The following is an 18423-nucleotide window of genomic DNA, read 5'->3' as shown; positions in this document are numbered from 1 at the left end:
AGAAATTAAAGTACAAGATGATAGTAAAAATCTGGAGATGTCTGTTTCTCTTATAATTACTTGCCTAAATCTAGTCTTTTTACCTTGAAATAGCTATAGTTTATTTCTTTATAAAGAACATTTTAGTAAATATAAAGAATAGGTCCCCAGGATATGTATGGTAAGTTAAAAATTCATTTAGAATTGCATGACCTTACTATATACCAATACAATATTCTTAAGGACATTTTTTTTTTAAGTCTTCCTTTGTAGTTCAGACTGGCCTTGAACTCACTATAGTAGCCCAGGCTGACCTTGAACTCATGGTGAACTACCTCAGTCTCCAAGTACACCACCACACCCAGCTGTTAACAGATTTTTATAAAGCCATGAAGCAAATAAATGCTGCATCATTCTGACAGTTATGTGCTATACTTTTATCAGTGCTTCAGTCTGAGAATCTAGTGTCTTACTATTCACCCCTATTAGCACCCCAGCCTCAAGTTGTTAAATTGTAGCTTAGTTTTGACACTAGGCACCAAGGTTGTAATGACCTGTATTTTATTTTTTTTAATGTTTTTTTAAATTGAATTTATTGGTACATTCTAGGTATACAGTACAGTTGCATTCATTACTGGGATCTTGTACCTTTACATGACAGGTCTTGGTATGACCTGAATTTTAAGCAAGACTAAAAACCATTGTGAACACTCAGAGGATTGACCTTTTGGTCTTTTCTCAGGTGATATCTGCCTTTCCCCCCAGATTTTCGGAAATGTTACCGATGCCACTCTTTCTCATGGAATACTGATTGTGATGTACAGCTCAGGACTGGTTAGACTCTACAGCTTCCAAGCCATCACTGAACAGGTAGAGAAAACTGAAATTTGCTGTACTATGAATTTTGGACTTTTTTTTTTTAATGAAATGTTTTTAGAGTAAAGCATATGTGCAGTTATCAACTTCATAAAACTATAGAAATCCTGAAGGACAAAATAACTTTTAAAAGAGGGGTGGGGAAGATAAACAGAAAGTCCCTTGATTAAAGACATTCTCTGTTATATACATGTGAATTTTTTTTTCTCTCCAGCCAGCAAATAAACAGGTGCTAAAGCCACAATTTCTGTTTTGTTTTGTTTTTAGTTCACGCAACAGAAACTTGACTTAGGGTGTGCATGCAGATGGGGTGGGACTACTGGAACTGTAGGAGAGGCTCCCTTTGGCATCCCTTGTAATATTAAAATCACAGGTATGGCTACTATATAGCATTTTTTCACCTTAAATAAGTAGTCGTATAAATAGTTACTAATTATAGTCATCCAAATGTTTTCTCTTTAGTTATAAACTGATTCGTTTTGCTCCTATATAGCATATTCCTTGTTATTGAAAAAATGTCAACCAAAATTCTGTTATTTACTGCTTGAGCCAAAGGCCTGAGGATGCTGAGCCTTGCTTGACCAGAGACCTTTGGAAACACTTTGCCTTTCTGATCTTTCATATCCTTATCTGAAAAATGAGGAGTTGCAACAAATAGTGCCATCCTAGCTCCCTTATAATTTAACATTTTATATTTTGTGAAACATTTTACAACTTGTGAAGGGTATTTTCCAAGGAAAATGTTATTATCATGCCATGTGAACACAGATAGGACTAGATACAGTGGGGACTTCACAGAATGCTTACACATTGACAAAACAAAAAAGAAAATTCTATAAATATGGTAAATCTGTTCTTTATTTAATAACTTATTAAATTCAGCAGTTTATTCAAAGAAATCAAACCACTATTTAAAATAACCAGTATATATTAACCCATGAGTATCCAGGGTAAATCTCAGTTATTCAAGAATAGTTTAATGATTTCAAATAGACAAAAATCGCATGAGATAATTAAAAGAGAAAATATACTTTATTATCCTAATACCTTTTTACTTAGTTCATTAAGAATCATTCCTTATCACATTGAAGTTATTTCCTTCTGTTTCCAACAAGCAAACAGCATGCTTTTAGGTGAAACTCCAAAGGTTTTAATAGAGGCAGTCATTGGTGTTCCTTGTCTTGTAGCAGCATAACTCCAATCTCTTTCTATTCATGTGGCTTTTTCCCTTCATGTCATCAAGTCTTTCTCCTTATAAGAATACAGAACCAGCTGTAGAATTTAGAGCCTTATCTTTATCCGGAACTACTGCCTTTTTATTTTATTGTTATCTGCAGAGACCTAATACCAAATAAAGTCACAATCACAGGTCCTAGAGTCAGTACTTTAGCATTTCTCTTGAGTTGGGGGACACAGTTCAACCTATAACAGTGACTAAAGTCTAGTTACATCATTATAGTTACATATCCTTACTTTTTGGCTCTCACAGTGAACAGCTGAAAGATACAAAATTCACTACTTCATTTTCAAAATTTTTAACTTTACTGTTCTTTTTTATTTTATATTTATTTCTTTTAACTCACAGTGAAAGTTCTCTTTTTATTGTTTCATTTTGTCATTTATGGTGCTGGGACTTGAATCCAGGGCCTTGTACATGCTAGGCAGGCCCTTTACCACTCAGCCAGACCCCAACCCCATGCTGGATTTCTTGATTCCAATTAAAATTTATCCTATAATATATAAACAATAGTCCTACACCTTCAGTACTAGTGCTGCTACTAAAAATTGAAGCATGGACTAAAGGTTCCCTTTTTTGCTCAGTATATATAGCCCAGTCAGTGTATACAGAGAGTAATGTGTTTAAAGGTAATATGAGAGCATTTTTCTACAGGATTAGATTACCAGTTTGATATACATGAGTTCATTTGTTCATTTGTTCTTTTCTTTTTCTTTTTTTTCAGTGCTGGGGATTGAACATAGGGCCCTGCACATACTAAATCCTCCTCCACTAAGCTACATCCCCAGTCCTTGATTTTATTCTGTGTATATAGTTGAAAGCTTAAAACTACATGAAAAGATACACTCAGAAACTTTGTTTCCAAGCCTTTCTCTTCCATCCTGTTATTACTTTCCTCCGCCATCTCACATCTGCCTTCAAAAATAGATTACTTTTTGTTTGTTTCTGGTTAATTCTTTTTTTTGCAAAAATAAGTAAATATATATTATATATATTTACTTTAAATACTGCATTCTTCCTACATCGAGAATCGTAGTTTTACATATCTAGCTTTTTAAACATTTGAGAAAGTATGCTCAACATTCTAAAATTACAGAAAATTCTTATTTCTCTTTTATCATTTAAAAAATTTTTTTATTTCATTTTGGTTTTTTGAGACAAGGTCTCACTTTGTAGTGCAGGCTGTCCTTGAACTCGAGGTAGTGTCCCTGCCTCTGTCTCCAGAGTGCTGGGATTTACAGGCATGCAAAACTACACCTGGCTCTTCTCTTTTATAAACAATCATTTTATATGCTTTGTTCAAGTCTTTTGAAGTATTATTGTTTGACCTTTCACAGACTCAGAGTATTCTATTAATTGTTCATTTTATTTGTAGTGCCTCTTTGCACAGTCTAGACAGCAGTAGCCCCTTTTCCTGGCTCTCCTTTTTCACACTTATCAGCTGACATCCTTGTAAACATCCCTGCTTTCTAGAAACAACAGGGTGGTATAGACCTGTCCAAAACTTCTGACATGAAATCACCTATTCTGAGGTTCCATTTGACCCAGCCATCGCTCTGCTGGGTATCTTTCCAAAAGATTTAAAAGAATCATACCACAGAGATACATGTGCACCAGTGTTTATAGCAGCACAGTTTGTAATAGCTAAAACTTGAAAACAGCCCATCTGCCCATCTGTTGGAAACTGGATAAAGAAGATACGGTTTTTCTATAAAATGGAATACTACTCAGCCATAAGGAATGAGAAATTAGAGTCATTCATAGGAAAATGGATACATATTGAGAATATACTCTTAAGTGAAATAAATAAGTCACACGTGTAAATACTGAATAGTGTCTCTGGTGTGAAAAATTATAATAGTAAACAAGATCCTAATGGGATAATTAAGAGTGTGAAATAGGAAGAAAAGGGCTAAAGGTGTAGGGAAAGTGGGAAGGATAGAGGAAAGGTAATAAGGGAAAAGAAAAAATATGAGAAAATGAAAAAATGGAAATAAAATGTTTGTAAATGGAGAGGGCAGGAGGGGGTGAAGAGAGGGCAGGGACAAGGGGAAAAAATGAGAACCAAGAACTGTCATGGAAGGTACAGGATCTCAGTAATGAATGTAACTGTACTGTAGACCTAGATTTTACCAATAAACTCAATAAAAAAAAAATCACCTATTCTGTGAGAACTTAAAGGCCTTTTTGAGAGTAGCGGTACAAATCAAAATTTGGGCTCTTAGAGGTTTAACAGAGCTAATCACAGTTGTGAACAGAGACTTGTTAATGCTTTTGGACCATTTTTAGCAAATGTGGGAAAAGTATTTCTTTTTAAATACATGTATTTGCATTGATTTTTTTCTGTTTAGAATTTTTGTTTCATATTATCTAAAATGTAACTGATGAAATTTTTATCCCAAATTAAAACTGTAATTATATTTTCCCATTTTATGATGCTTTTTCTTATCCACCATCATTTGGTAGCCACTGCACTATCACATATGAAATGTATGATTTATTGGCTCATGTTTTTACACTATTTTTATATTGGAGTACTCATATTTTTCTTATTACTAAAAAGGGCCACTGTATATTGACGATATTACCCTTTTCTTAAAAGATTAAAATACACAATGATAAAAATAGTATAATCCTTACAAAGAGGCCTAACAAAACACACACTTCTCTGTAATATGTGAGTCTTGTATGAATAGTCTTCCTAATAAGACCCCTTAACTAGTCTGAAAAGATTACTTTGCAAAATTAGTAATGGCCTCATCAAACAATTAAACTCTCAAGTTAGAGAGGTAAATAGTTATAAGTTAGCCACTTGCCCAGGTAGACCATGTAGTGTTTCCATAGGTTGCCCAAAAGGAATTCCAGTCTTCTAAAGCTGTGGTACCTTTCTTTCACTTATACATTTAAGAGTAGATTATACTCTTTAAAACTGTGATCAAAGAGTAAGACTAAAAAGCACCAACAGAATTCTCTTTTATGGTGTTTCCAAAAGAGGCTTACTGAATATACCTGAACCACCTTAAAGTTAACTTGTCTGATGATAATAGTAGCAATAGTGACTACCCTTTAATAAAGTCTTCATTGCGGGCAGACCCTACCCTAAGTGGTTACATTCATTATGACTAATATTGCATTTATATTGGAAATCTTATGCAAGACAAATCTTGTAAAGTTTGCTTCATATACTTGTTAGCTTTGAATACGCAAGATCTTCTCATATTTGAAGGAATTATTAGAATACTAGAAGTACTTCTTACTTATTAGGATTGTCATGGGAGTTGGAAATAGTAACTAGCTCAGAATCTTGCATATAGCAGATGGTCAGTAAATGGCAGCTTTTATTAAGTGTACTTTGTCCTCTGTTTTTTTTTTTTTTTTTTCCTCCCACAATAAGCACCTTCATCTCATCCTTTATCCCTGTTCATCTGCAGGCCACACATGCCCCAGAAAACAGATATCTAGAAAGTTCTGTCATGGCCTAATATTTGTTTTCTACTAGCTTTCTCTTTTCTTAGCAGTAAACTTCTTCCTGATTGCATTTGTTTCTTTCAACTTAGTAATTTTTCATAGTGTAAGTTCATGGATGATGCATGCAAAGAAAGGTTAAATTCAGTTAATGAATGGTTCCAGGCCACCAGAACAGAGAAGCTAATAAATGCCCTTTGCTCATCTCTATAGACTCGCCACCATTGCTCTTTGAGGTGTCATCTCTGGAAAATGCTTTTCAGATTGGAGGCCACCCTTGGCACTACATCATCACACCCAATAAGAAGAAACAGAAAGGAGTTTTCCATATTTGTGCCTTGAAGGATAATTCCTTGGTAAATCATTAGTGATCAGACTTTTTAGTAGTAGATTTGTACCAGAAATTCTCTGTTCTCTACTCCTCTAATAGTAATACATTCCTAAGAATTATTTTTATTCATTTGTTTTAATAATTTTCGAGAATATAGATACAGGGCCGGGGATTTAGCTCAGCAGTTCGATAGCCTGCCTTGCGAGCGCAAGGACCTGAGTTCAATCCCCGGTACCAAAAAAGTTTTAAAAAATAAATAAAAAAAAAAAGAATATAGATGCATACTTCTGGTGTATCACACAGAACTTAAAACCATTAACATTTGAAAATTCTTAGGGCACCAGTAAAATTTTCCCCCCTTACTAATTTCTAACTAAGGGATCCCATGCAAAGCACCTCTCAAGTTCCATGGTGGGAATTATTGATGGAATATGTTCAGGTTGCCTCTGAAATCACTGTAATGTGTTATTGGTTCTTCTGCATGGTTTGTTGCTATGTGCTTTCCAGAGCAGAACCCAGTTAGAACTTTGGAGGTCATACTGTAGGTGTCAAAACTCTGAGTTTTCCCAGATATTCTTAAACTACAGGTGCTTATCAAAAAGTATGATGTGTGTTACAGTAAGAGATTCATTGCTCGTAATCCACCTCAAAAAACACCCCCTTGCTGTGAATGCAGTTATCATACTTGTTGCTACTTTCTGAAGCAGTTATGGAAGTCCTCTTTTGTTAGTCTTTTTATGAGCTGTAATTAAAAAAATGCAGTGAATGCTGCTGCTGAGTGCCATCCAGTGAAAAGGCAGGTTTAAAAAAACTTAGTCCTCATCTGCCTTATTCACCATACGTGGCACTGTGCAACTACTGGCTTTTCCTCAAAGTTAGAATGACCATGAAAAGTAAACATTCTGAATGAATGCAGGGTATTGAGGTAGCCACAGCAGCACACCTAAAGAGGCTCATGAAAAAGGCCCTCCAGAACTGCTTAAGAAAGTGGTAAGAACAGAGGGATAAGTGTTTGATGTGAGGGGGAGTATTTTGAAGGAGACTGATAACAGTGTTTCTTTTACTGTAGTTTTTAAAAATTTAAACTTTCATATTTTCAACTATATTTTATGATAATGGCAGAGAAATGGTACCTGGTAAAACCGTAGCTATTCCTGCCTCTTGAATTCATATTTCTTCTAAAACATTCTTTAGGCATTAATTTGTCATTTAATAAACATCTATCTAGACGCCACCATGTGCCAGACATAGCTGGAGATACATTTTCATCCTTAAAGCTGCTTATACTCTCAGAAGGATGCAAACTAGGACTTCCGTTTTTGTTTTATATTGCTGATTCAATTTAGTGTTGTTTTGTTTTATTTTGTTTTTTCACCAAGGTCTTGCAATGTAATTCAGTGTGTCCTTGAACTCATTATTTAGCCCAAGCTAGCCTCAAACTCTAGGTGCTCCCCCTGCCTCAGCCTCCTGAGTGCTGGAATTATAGGCATATGCTACCACTTCTGGCTAACATTGCTTTTTGTAAGGCTGACTCTGTATTCCACATCGATTTCTTCCAGGACCAAGTGCAGTGAGTCACTGTTGGCTCCATTGGCTTTTAGAGTCACAGGTTATCTTTTGCCATGTTGAAGATGAACAGTTTTGTCTTTTTCCTTTGATGGCCATTGGGCATACTATGCCTGGTGCATTCTACATTGGGAACATTGTTTCCTTCTAGCTTCTCATTTATTAATCACTTGTTTCAGCTTCTGTTTGGCCCGGTCTATTGACAGCCTCTTTATAATCTTTTGTATAGGGACCTCTGAAGTCCCTTTCTTGAATTGATTATCAGTTCACCTCCTAATCAGGATGTCCTCCAGCCACATTTCTTTTTCAGTTAATGATGAAAAAGAATCCAATGAAACCCTACGGAATTTGTATTCTAGACATTTAGCACATTACTCTTCTTATATAAGAACTGGTAATGCATGTGTACACACACTGTATGTATGTGTATATGCTCATAAATAATGGCGTTCAACATCTATGTCAAGCATACTTATTCATTCTCCTGTAATAAGCAGTTATGACATATAAATAATTGCCAAATCCAGGAGGTTTTTAATGTTTTTGCTGGAAAGTTTTATTGCAGTGACCCTGCCTTAATGTTGCCTATGCCTGTTACCTTGGTACCCATCAGAAGAGTAGATAACTCCAAGACAAAAGCAGCCAAACTTAAGATGTCAGAAATGTCTTAGAGCCTTCAGTATTACCCTGAGTTTTAAATCTAACATTTGAGCAAATAATTAAATACTACAGGAGATGGTAATAAAGCTGCCTGTTATTTAACACAGATATTCTTGTATGTTATACTTAGATATTTTTAATAAAGAGAACACTTTGGAGCCAGTACCATCATGGACATATTTATTTTAATGGTTGCAACCAAGATGTTTAAATGCGTTTATTTTCTTGCGTGTCATGTATAATAACATGACCATTTCTATTAGAAACAGGATACTTGTAAAAATTAATAGAAAATGAAACTCATTCACTAATTTGATACATAAAATGTGTTAAATTTCAAAATTTGTAAATGCTGTGACATACAAAGCACTTATGACAGGGCTGAGGATTTGGCTCAGTGGCTCCACCTTCTGCCTCACAAGCGTGAGGTCCCGAGTTCAATCCCCAGTGTAAAAAGCAAAAACACTTAGGACAGATCCCTAGGGTACCTCTCTGGCCTCATGTCTGTGTACTGTACTTCTCAATTTCATTTTAGCTGTTGCTTATGTTTATGTATATATATGTTATATGGATTAAACTGTTGTGTTTTTGTTCTGTGATTTCTGTGCTCTCTCTCTCACTATTTTCTGTTTATCTGTTATGACTCAGGTTAAGCTTTTTTGCTTCCTGAAATTCTGTTCATGTGGAATGGTTTCTTGATAATCTCCTGTTCAGGTCCAGTCACTTCATTTTTCTACACTGCATTATTATTTTCTGTTTATGATTCTGTTTCCCCTTAAACTATAAACATCTTGATGTTTAATTCATATGAGGTACAAATGCTTAGTATAATACCTAGAACATTGTAGCCTGTGAGTATATGCTAATGAAATTAATAAAGCTTTTGTGAAAATCCAGTAGGAAAGATGGTATCATTTTATTTTACATTGAAGAAATTAAATGACTTAAATAAAGCCAGTGAAGTTCTATTTCCATGCTAGTGTTAGTTTCCAGTGCTCCTGGAATACATATACGGTGAAATATTTGTGTATGAATGTGATCACATACAAGTTTTTTTCCTTTAATGCCTAATAATACCATATTGAAATAAATTTCATTTCTTTTCTTAAATGCTAAGCAGTATTAGACCATTTTCTCAGATATGAGAACAAGGTTTGCTTGTTTTGTTTTTGTTTTTTGAGTCAGGGTCTTGCTGTGTTGCCCAGGCTGGTCTCCAACTTCAGGGCTCAAGCACTCTTCCTGCCTTAGCCTCCTGAGTAGTTGATACTATAAGCATGCACCACTATGCCTACCTAGAAATGAGAGTTCATACTATTTTACTTATCTAAGACTACATGACCCAAATCAGAGACTTTAGGCTTGGTTATGTGCGTGTTTGTATTACCCACCATTCTGATTAACAAGGAACAGGTGGGATCGGAAGAGAAGGAGGAAGTTGTGAAGAACTACATGTATATAAGCAGGGCAGAGTAATATAATGGAATGTGCATGGACTTTGGGATCAGATCTTCTTTTAATGGGTTCAAAACACTGGACAAATGATTTATCCTCTTTGTGTATCAGTTTCTTTAGTCATAAATTGAGGTTATATCTTTTCTGAGAGTGATTAAGAGCAAATGAATTAGTGGCCATAAAGGAACAATTGTGGTCCACAACACAAAGTATGTGCACTCAAATGTGGCAACTCCTTAATATTTGTACAGTATAACCTATGGTACAGAGTAAGTCTGTAAAATTTCCAAATTTAAATGTTTTTACTTTTTCAAGTTTGAGTGTCATAATTGAGCCCTCCAGTACATTCCAGTTCAGCTGGTTAATAATATCTCTTTACTTTGCTTTTTTTGTGTTAATGACTGGTATTACATTTGAAAAAAAATATTTTCCCCTATTCTTTATCTTAATATTTTTTTTCCAACTTCAGGCAAAAAATGGGATCCAAGAAATGGACTGTTGTTCTTTAGAATCTGACTGGATCTATTTCCATCCTGATGCTTCTGGTAGAATAATACATGTTGGCCCAAATCAAATCAAGTAAGTAATTTCATTAGCACTTCAAAGTTAAAAACAGCTTTTGGTAGCATATATTGTTATCTTTTTTGGGGGGCAGCTAACTGTTGAACAAATTATGAAAATAATTAGCTTGTTATAGGACACTCCAGAGACAGGCACCTAGAAAGTCTGACTTTTACTCGTCATACTGTTTATAGCTACAGTATTTGAGCATATCTTTGATAGATGATATATGAATGAAAAGGAATTATAAACCAACCCTTCCTCATCGAGTCCTAATTCTCTAGGATTAAAAACAAAGGAGATGGTTCGTCCTCCTCCTGAAAGTCATCCTTAACATACAAAAGGTAGTGGATTGATTTTTGATGTACTTTATTTGTTTTCAAGAATTACACATCTCCCACCAGGTGACTTTTTGTCCCTTGAGATGTTTGTCATTTGATTTCCCTGACATCACAATTCTCTTGTTTTCTTCCCTCTTTTATCTGTCTTTTTAAATAATTTTTCATCCTCTTCCTGCTCTTCACAGACTTTCTAATTGTTGGATATCCTAGAGTTCTCAGTGATAACACATGGCTTACTGCAGCACATGTGCTGCCACCACTGTCCTAAGCACTTACACCTTCTCTTCTCACTTGGCTTCAAAGATTGTTGTATAGCAAGAATTCCAACATTTATGTGTCAGCCCAAACCTCGTCTTAACTCATGCCAGAAATCTTGAACTGTTCTTGATATCTTACCTTCTTGTGTTTTACTAGTATACTAGAACCCAGGTCCTTTGCACTGATCTACGTCCCCAGCCCTTTTTATTTTTCATTTTGAGACAGGGTCTCACTAAGTCACTAAATTGCCAGGCTAGACTGAGACTTGCAGCCCTCCTGCCTCAGCCTCCCACAGAGTTGGGATTACACGCATGGGCCGCCACACCCAGCATCCTCTGCCCCTCACACACAACCATATATCCTGTCAATATAGTTTATTTTACTGCTAAATATTTAAGCCTAGCTATTTCTGCCTTGGCCACTGCCCTCATTTTGGTCAGACTGCCATCATCACTAGCCTAGACCACAGTGATAGCCTACTTAGAGGGCTTCCAGAATGCACTGTTGCAATACTCTTTTCTTTTTAGCAGTGAGAATGGTTTTAAATAACATGAACAAATATGAAAATCTGCTTTAACCTTTTCATGGATTCTTTTTTGCTCTCAGGGTAAAGACCCACAGAGTTAGCAGAGTCTGAAAGACCTTCTTCCCTCTTAGTTAACTTCAGATGTACTGTCTTTTCAAACAGCTGAGGACCTGTTCCTCCATGTGGAGTCTGTTTATCCTGCCTGCTTGCCTGTCTAATTTGTACTCACAGTTTATGGTCCAAATTAAAGATCGCTTTTTTAGGGACTTTCTTTACTACTCGTATTAGATTTACTTGCCTGCCATATTTTTATTGTACCCACTGTGTAATCTTGCTCTGTAGCACATAGAGCTATTTTAATCACTTGTCCATAATGACAGGGAGTCTGTTTTGCTGATTCTTGTACCCCCAAAATTGAGCACATTGCTTAACATAGAATAGATACTCAGTAAGTATTTGTTGAATAAGAAGAACCATGTCTGCTTTCTTTATTCTTTAGGCTTAATAATCAGTTTACCTCTATTCGTCTATTATAAGAAGGATGAAAGTATTTAATGAAGTAAATTTATTAGCTTTTATAAAATGTCTTAAACTAAGGTTCAGTAAATATCTTAAACTAAGGTTCAGTAAACCTTACTTAAAATGTTTATTACCACCTAACGTTTTAATATTTGTTACCAACCATATTAATCTAACTTTAAGAAAATAAGTTCCACAAAGAATGTGTGTCCTTTTGCCAGATTTCTAAAGGTAGGCATTTTTAAATATTACAGTGATTAAGATAACTAATTGAGTACTTGTCTCTGGCAATTCTGAGTCACTCAGTTATTCCCGGCCACAGTAGCTATTTCCCCTTGTCTTGTCTTGCCTTGTCTTGCCTTGCCTTGCCTTTCTCTCTCCCTCCCTACCGCCCTCCCTTCGTTCCTTTTTTCAGTACTGGGCATTGAGACACAGTCTTCCAAAGTTGCTCAGGCTGGTCTCAGACTTGCAATCCTGCTTCAGCCTCTTCAGTAGCTGAGATTGGGGATGTACACCACTATGTGTAGCTACTCCACCTGTTCTTTTTTTGCTTGTGTATGAGACTTTGACCTTTGAAAACATTGTGCTTTGGAAGCTTGTTAATGATGTGAACAGATTTGTGTAGGTGGTGAGCAAATTACTTTATTTTCTTTTGCTTAATAAAGCTTGATCCATGAGGACATTTGCACTTATACAACCCAAATCTTTAATTATAACTAATTTTAAGACAAGACAAATGTATTGTCAATGCAGCTTGTAAGTATTATTCTATCATGAAAACTCTCAGTTTAGATTTAGTTGCTGCTCCAGTCTCTCTTGGAGTTAATGCTAGATTTTGCTTATAGACATCTCCTTCTGTCTTCAGAAATAAAAATGCAAATATTTGCCATGATGCCATGTTAAAGACCTGTTCAGGGACAAAGTGATAAGAGAAACTTTCATTAAGCCCATTTGGAAGATGAAAGCAGAGCAGAATAACTCTCTGCATTGCCTACTTCCCTACCACCTGTTGTCACAGTTGTTATTTTTCTGTTTAACAAAATCTCTCAAGTTTGCAGGGGTTTACAGACATTTATTGATCGGGCATTTGTTTTTCAGACTAATCAGAAAATGTTACTATAATTTTCATTGTTTAATTTAACTTTGATGGTGTTTTGAGGTCTTAAGATTCTTAGAATTCTTTTTGTCTTTTTAGAATTTTAAAGCTAAATGAAATAGAAAATAATAGTTCTCAGCATCAGATATCTGAAGATTTTGTAATTTTGGCCAATAGGGAGAACAAGGTAAGTCAGAAACACTTATAAGTCCTTTGTATATAATTTTATGTATAAGCATATAATATGCAAATATGTTTACCTTGAAATATGACTGAAAACAATAACAGCCCTATAAAAGTCTATTCATTTTTTCTCTGTGGGTAACCAGTCTTAGCCTCATGTATAAATGAGACTTGAAAAAAATTGATTATGTTGAGTTTATCTTTTGCTTATTTGTTCCTTTCTGGATTTCTAAGCTCTTATTGATGAATTTGCAACTTTTGGTTCTAATTATTTGTGCAGGATTAGGGTTATTTGGGGTATATGTAAAAGCACATATCATACCTTAACTCCAAATGATACTTTTTCTTTAATGTATAAATTAACATGAAGAAAATGATGAGGGTAATTTCTAAAAGTAGATCCTTGTTTTCTGTTCTGTGCTAAAATAAAAATGTGATGAGAATGAAACAAAAACCTATAACCTTTTAATTTGTTCATCATTTTTTGCTTATCCTGTTATTTTATCTAATTAAACCCCTTGCCATAATAAAGTATTTTTACAAACTGAAGGATCAAAAATCTGATTCAGAATATTCTTGATTGAGGAAAAAATTGTGGCTGTTGGAAAAGGGCTAGTTAGTTTTACCAAATTTATTAATAAAATTTTGTCTTTGAGGACCAGGGATTTAGTGGTGCTGCTGCCTGCCTTGCAAGTGCAAGGTCCTGAGTTCAATCCCTGGTATCAAAGGAAAAAACATGTTGTATTTGCATATGATTGAACTTACATCTTTTTATTTCTCTCCATATAATAGAAAGAAAATTTAATCACTGTTACAGCTTCTGGACGGGTGGTAAAAAAATGTTTTAACCTTCTGGATGATGACCCAGAGCAAGAGGTACTACTTTAGGCAAACATAACCAAATCAATATGTATTTGCACTGCGAATTCAAATCAATGTGTCCTGGATCCTCTGGTAGATTGGGGGTAATGGATTCCTTGCAGGCAGAATAGTAGGGTTAAGTATGCTATTTGAACCAGTGCAGCCCCCCACCATTTTCTCTTTTCTTACTGGAATTGTTCATAGCATTTTGTTTGCAGAAAGGCTCATAAAGCCAAAATAATTTGAAAACATGATTAGCTTAGAGTTTTGTTGATGTATGTATTTTCTAGAGAATCACTTAATAAAAAAATTCTTTTTTTTTTTTGGTTTTTGGTTTTTTGAGACAGGGTTTCACTATGTAGTTGAGACTGAACTGGAACTCACTATGTAGTCCAGGCTGGTCTCAAACTCACAGCTGTCCTCCTGCCTCAGCCTCCCGAGTGGTGGGATTACAGGCGTGTGCCACCACACCAAGCTCCTAAAAAAATTCTTGAATTATATTCTCTTGGCTTGATGGTTTTTGCCTTATTTTTTTTACTTACTAGACATGGATATGCCTGTTAATGTTCATAGGCCACTGGGGATTAAGGTATTGTAAATCGTTTTAGCTTTTGAACCTCTACTTGGCATTACCAGTCACTGAGCTAATCCAATTCTATCCCTTTCCTTTAAAATACACTGGAAATATTCTGAAAGCAACATTGATCATGCTTCAAATATATAACCATTGCATAAGTTCTAAATCCACTTAAACTACATAACTGTATTGTTGAGGCCGTCCTATCTGTGTGTAAACTTTGAAGCAGTTTTCTAAGGTTGATACGGCCCAGTGTGTGTAAAAAGGAAAAAAGTATTCCTTTGGTTCATTTAAGCCTATCAAGAACAAAGCAGAAAGTTTCTCTTTTTGTGTATAAAAGCATATTCAAGTCAGACATTAGTTTAAGGCCAGCCAGAACTATGGCAAGACCCTCTCTCAAAAAAACCAAAAAACAAATAAGTAAATCATAATTTTTTTAAAAGCATATTTAGGAAAGATATACTAAAAGTACCAATACCGAGTGTGAATAAATAATAAGGGACAGGTGGCAAGAAAAAGAGATGTTTCTATACCATGAGATTACAAAATTAAGCCTTTTAGTCTATAAAGGAAAAATTGAAAACAGTAAAATTATTGACAGCAAGGAGTCAAACTTTGAAATTGGCCATGATAGGATCATGGCAAAAAAGTAAATAAAATGAATCATAGGTAATAAATCTATGTACATTTTTATGTCAGAAGGTGGTCAAGGCAGGAAATATAAATGGCTTAAAGAATAGCTCGACCAAACTTGCCTGTCTTGAATGATGATGCCAGGTACTCAGCTAAGAGGTACCTTCCTGTGCTTTATCCCTGACTGGCAGACACTGATCTGCTTCCTCTGAAGCTGCAGGAGTCCAAGGCTTTTTCCTGGAGACCGTGTTCTGAGTTTTGTCTTTCTTTACCATAGCTAAGCCCTCTTGACCCACTCCTGCTCTGTGTGTTGGACTTAAGTTCCTAATACTTCTCCTCAAGTATAGTCACTTTGATATCTTCGGGGAACCAGGAAAGACTGAAAAACCAAAAGGATGCAAATACAGTCATAAATAGTATATGATGGGTTCTTCTTGTTTTGTTTTTTTTGAGACAGGGTCTCACTATGTAGTTGAGACTGACCTGGAACTCACTGTGTAAGCCCAGGCTGGTTTTGAACTCACAGCGATCCTCCTACCTCAGCCTCCCAAGTGCTGGGATTACAGGTGTGAGCCACCATACCCGGCTGATGGGTTCTTCTTGAAGTGACTTTTTCTGGAATAAGAACTTCTAGAACTCAGAAAGCAAGTTCATATGTGAACTTCCTGTCTGAGAATTCACAAACACATGTCAGAGGGAGTATTTGGATACTATTGAATTGGAAAGGCTCTGGCTTTCTGTTATTATACAGAATTAGACATTATGGTTATACTTTGACACCTACATAGACTTGGACCTGCTTGTTGAAATCTGCAAGATACTTATGTAACTCCTAGAAATCCGGGGGCCTGTGTTTCTCTAGTAATAGAACAGCCAAATTACAAATGTAGGAGTATTCCTAACAGACTAACTGGATTTGGCCTCTTTTCCTCTGCCTTATCCATCTATCCTCAAGACTTTCAAAATTGTGGACTATGAAGATGAATTGGATTTGCTCTCTGTGGTAGCTGTTACTCAGATAGACGCTGAAGGAAAGGCTCACCTGGATTTCCACTGTAATGAATATGGAACTTTACTTAAAAGCATTCCACTGGTAGAGTCATGGGATGTGGTGAGTAGAATCCTTGGTATACAGAGCTGGGGTTGCAGTTCAGTGTAAATAAGCATTTAGCATGAACGAAACCATGGGTTCCATCCCCAGTACTTTAACGAATAGGGGTACAAAGTTGTGAGAGTTTTCTTTGTAGGTTCCATTTATTGGAACAGATATTACTGCATACACATGAATCTAGACTTACTAGTGCCAGTGGTCATATGGAAGAAGTTATTGTCAGGTACACAGGACAAAGTACCTCCTTATTCCCTTCTGCCTTCTTACCAGTAGGCTCAGAGAACAAGCTTAATGTGTATTTCCTTACTGTTGTCTTTGATTTTTCTCTGCAAATATGTTTGGTAACATTTTTTAAAATGAAGGTATATTTTAAAAAGTATAATGTAATGAATCCTCCTATTTATTTTAGTAAAAATCATATCTAAACAAACTAGATTTCCAAGTGCTCATGGAAATATTTGTCTGCTCTTCCAAGTATTGTGTAATATAAAAGTTGTAAGGAGCAGCAGACATTCTACCCAGGCCTTGTTTTATCAGTGGAGAAGCTGAGAAGTATAACAATTCACATATGGTTGCATAGTAAGGTAGATGGTAGCAGTATTGACAATAGACTCTGGATATTCAGACCCCTAAGTCCAGAGTTGTTTTCATTTTCTATATTTTGTACAATGTCTTTTAAAATTAGTAATCTGTGTACTTGCAAATAAAGAAAAATAAGCCTATTAATGGTTACTCTTGTCTTTATGTATATATTTCAAGATTCCTAGCATAGGTGCTTTGGCATTTTAGTGACACAACAGTGAATATAGTTCTGTGAAGATGAGATTCCAGATGGCTGTATTTTTGTTACAGACATACAGCCATGAAGTCTACTTTGACAGAGATTTGGTGCTACACATAGAGCAGAAACCCAATAGAGTCTTCAGCTGCTATGTTTACCAGATGGTGTGTGACCCTGCAGAAGAGGAAGAAGGAGAAGACGATGACGAAGAAGACGAAGAAGCAGAAGAAGCAGAAGAAGAAGCGGAAATCCTAAACACAAATTGTTAAAAAGAGTGAGATGATTGTAACTTATGAGACTGTTGGCCAAACACCTTAGAAACCGTCCAGTCCTCTTTTATTATCTGAATGGTGCATTCTACAGTTGATGCTTTGTTTTGTTTTGTTTTTTTTCAGAAAAGGTCTTGCATTATTAACTTCAGATGACTAACATTAAACTCTTGCTGTAAAAGTTGGTGAAGTTTTTTAGAATGCTGTCCCAAGAGGTCTAGCATTTTGAAACTTTTAGCTAGATGCTACTGCAAATATAAAATGCTGAGAAGAGAGGAGGACAGGTTAATACCTGATGTTCTGGAGACAGGCATTAATTACTGTGAAGAGGTTTAACATGATTTTTAAAGGATAGTATGGAATTTTGATTGATAAGGCTAGGAAAGACAGACAAATATAAAGATGGCAAAATACATAAAGAAATCCTATATCCTCTATATCAAACTTTGGTAAAATATATAATGTGAAAGCCTACTTTTGAGCCTTAAAAGTTTGGCATCGTGTTTTTTTAATTGTATATATTTATATATTTTTTATATTTGTGTATATTGAGAATTAGTTCTAGTTCTCAAATTACCTTTTTCTCCGTGGTTCTATTCTCTTGCCTTGATATCCCTGTTAAATATTTTGTATTTCTATTATAAACTAACGTAAAAGACTCTAGGCAACTTCAAAGGAAATTTTTTTCTCATCAGTAACCTATTTAAATCTAAGAATATTGCTGTCATTCATTCTACTTATTAAATGAGTATGACCATTTTGTTTAGACAATATTTTCTTATGTGTACAAGAAAATAAAGGGACCCTGGCCTGTCCCTTTTCAGTTTCTCATAGAAGAGTCAGTTAAGTCCCAGAAGGAATGTTTCCTGGCTTGGGAAATACCTGATTAACCAGAGAGAGTTTTTGGCTATCTTAATTATGAAGGGAGTATTTTTTGCTTCTGTTAGGACATTTATAAATATGATAATTACTCCAATCATCCTCCTGAGAAAGTTAAATGAAGGCAGACTAATTAAGGGAGAAAAATGTTTGTTTATGCTTTGTGTTCAAGACATCCAGTTGGCTTGCAATCCACTTGATCAACACATTTCTTTGATGCAGCATCAGAAGACTAAAAAAAAAAAAAAAAAAAAAAACACAA

At 35.4% G+C, this 18423-nt stretch overlaps 1 protein-coding gene across 4 annotated transcripts in view; it reads left to right on the top strand.

The window, feature by feature from the left end:
• The window catches only part of Dcaf17 (DDB1 and CUL4 associated factor 17), a 31356-nt gene extending 12949 nt beyond the window's left edge, over window positions 1-18407 (top strand). For 3 of the 4 annotated variants that reach the window (XM_010606978.3, XM_010606975.3, XM_019204983.2), the window contains 8 exons: window positions 745-849; window positions 1123-1228; window positions 5771-5913; window positions 10036-10145; window positions 12967-13054; window positions 13843-13926; window positions 16077-16232; window positions 17085-18407. In XM_010606978.3, the coding sequence (XP_010605280.1) occupies window positions 745-849; window positions 1123-1228; window positions 5771-5913; window positions 10036-10145; window positions 12967-13054; window positions 13843-13926; window positions 16077-16232; window positions 17085-17282 (990 nt within the window). In that variant the 3' untranslated portion in view covers window positions 17283-18407. Of the gene's footprint in view, window positions 1-744; window positions 850-1122; window positions 1229-5770; window positions 5914-10035; window positions 10146-12966; window positions 13055-13842; window positions 13927-16076; window positions 16233-17084 lie in introns of those variants that run through there. The other variant, XM_010606979.2, reaches the window with a different exon arrangement.
• Window positions 18408-18423: the final 16 nt, after the last annotated feature.

This window comes from Fukomys damarensis, unplaced genomic scaffold (assembly GCF_012274545.1).
Source record: "Fukomys damarensis isolate Sample0158 unplaced genomic scaffold, DMR_v1.0_HiC HiC_scaffold_26, whole genome shotgun sequence".
NCBI lineage: Eukaryota > Metazoa > Chordata > Mammalia > Rodentia > Bathyergidae > Fukomys > Fukomys damarensis.
Note: the sequence above shows the minus strand (reverse complement) of the source record. Positions and strands in the feature narration are given on the sequence as shown.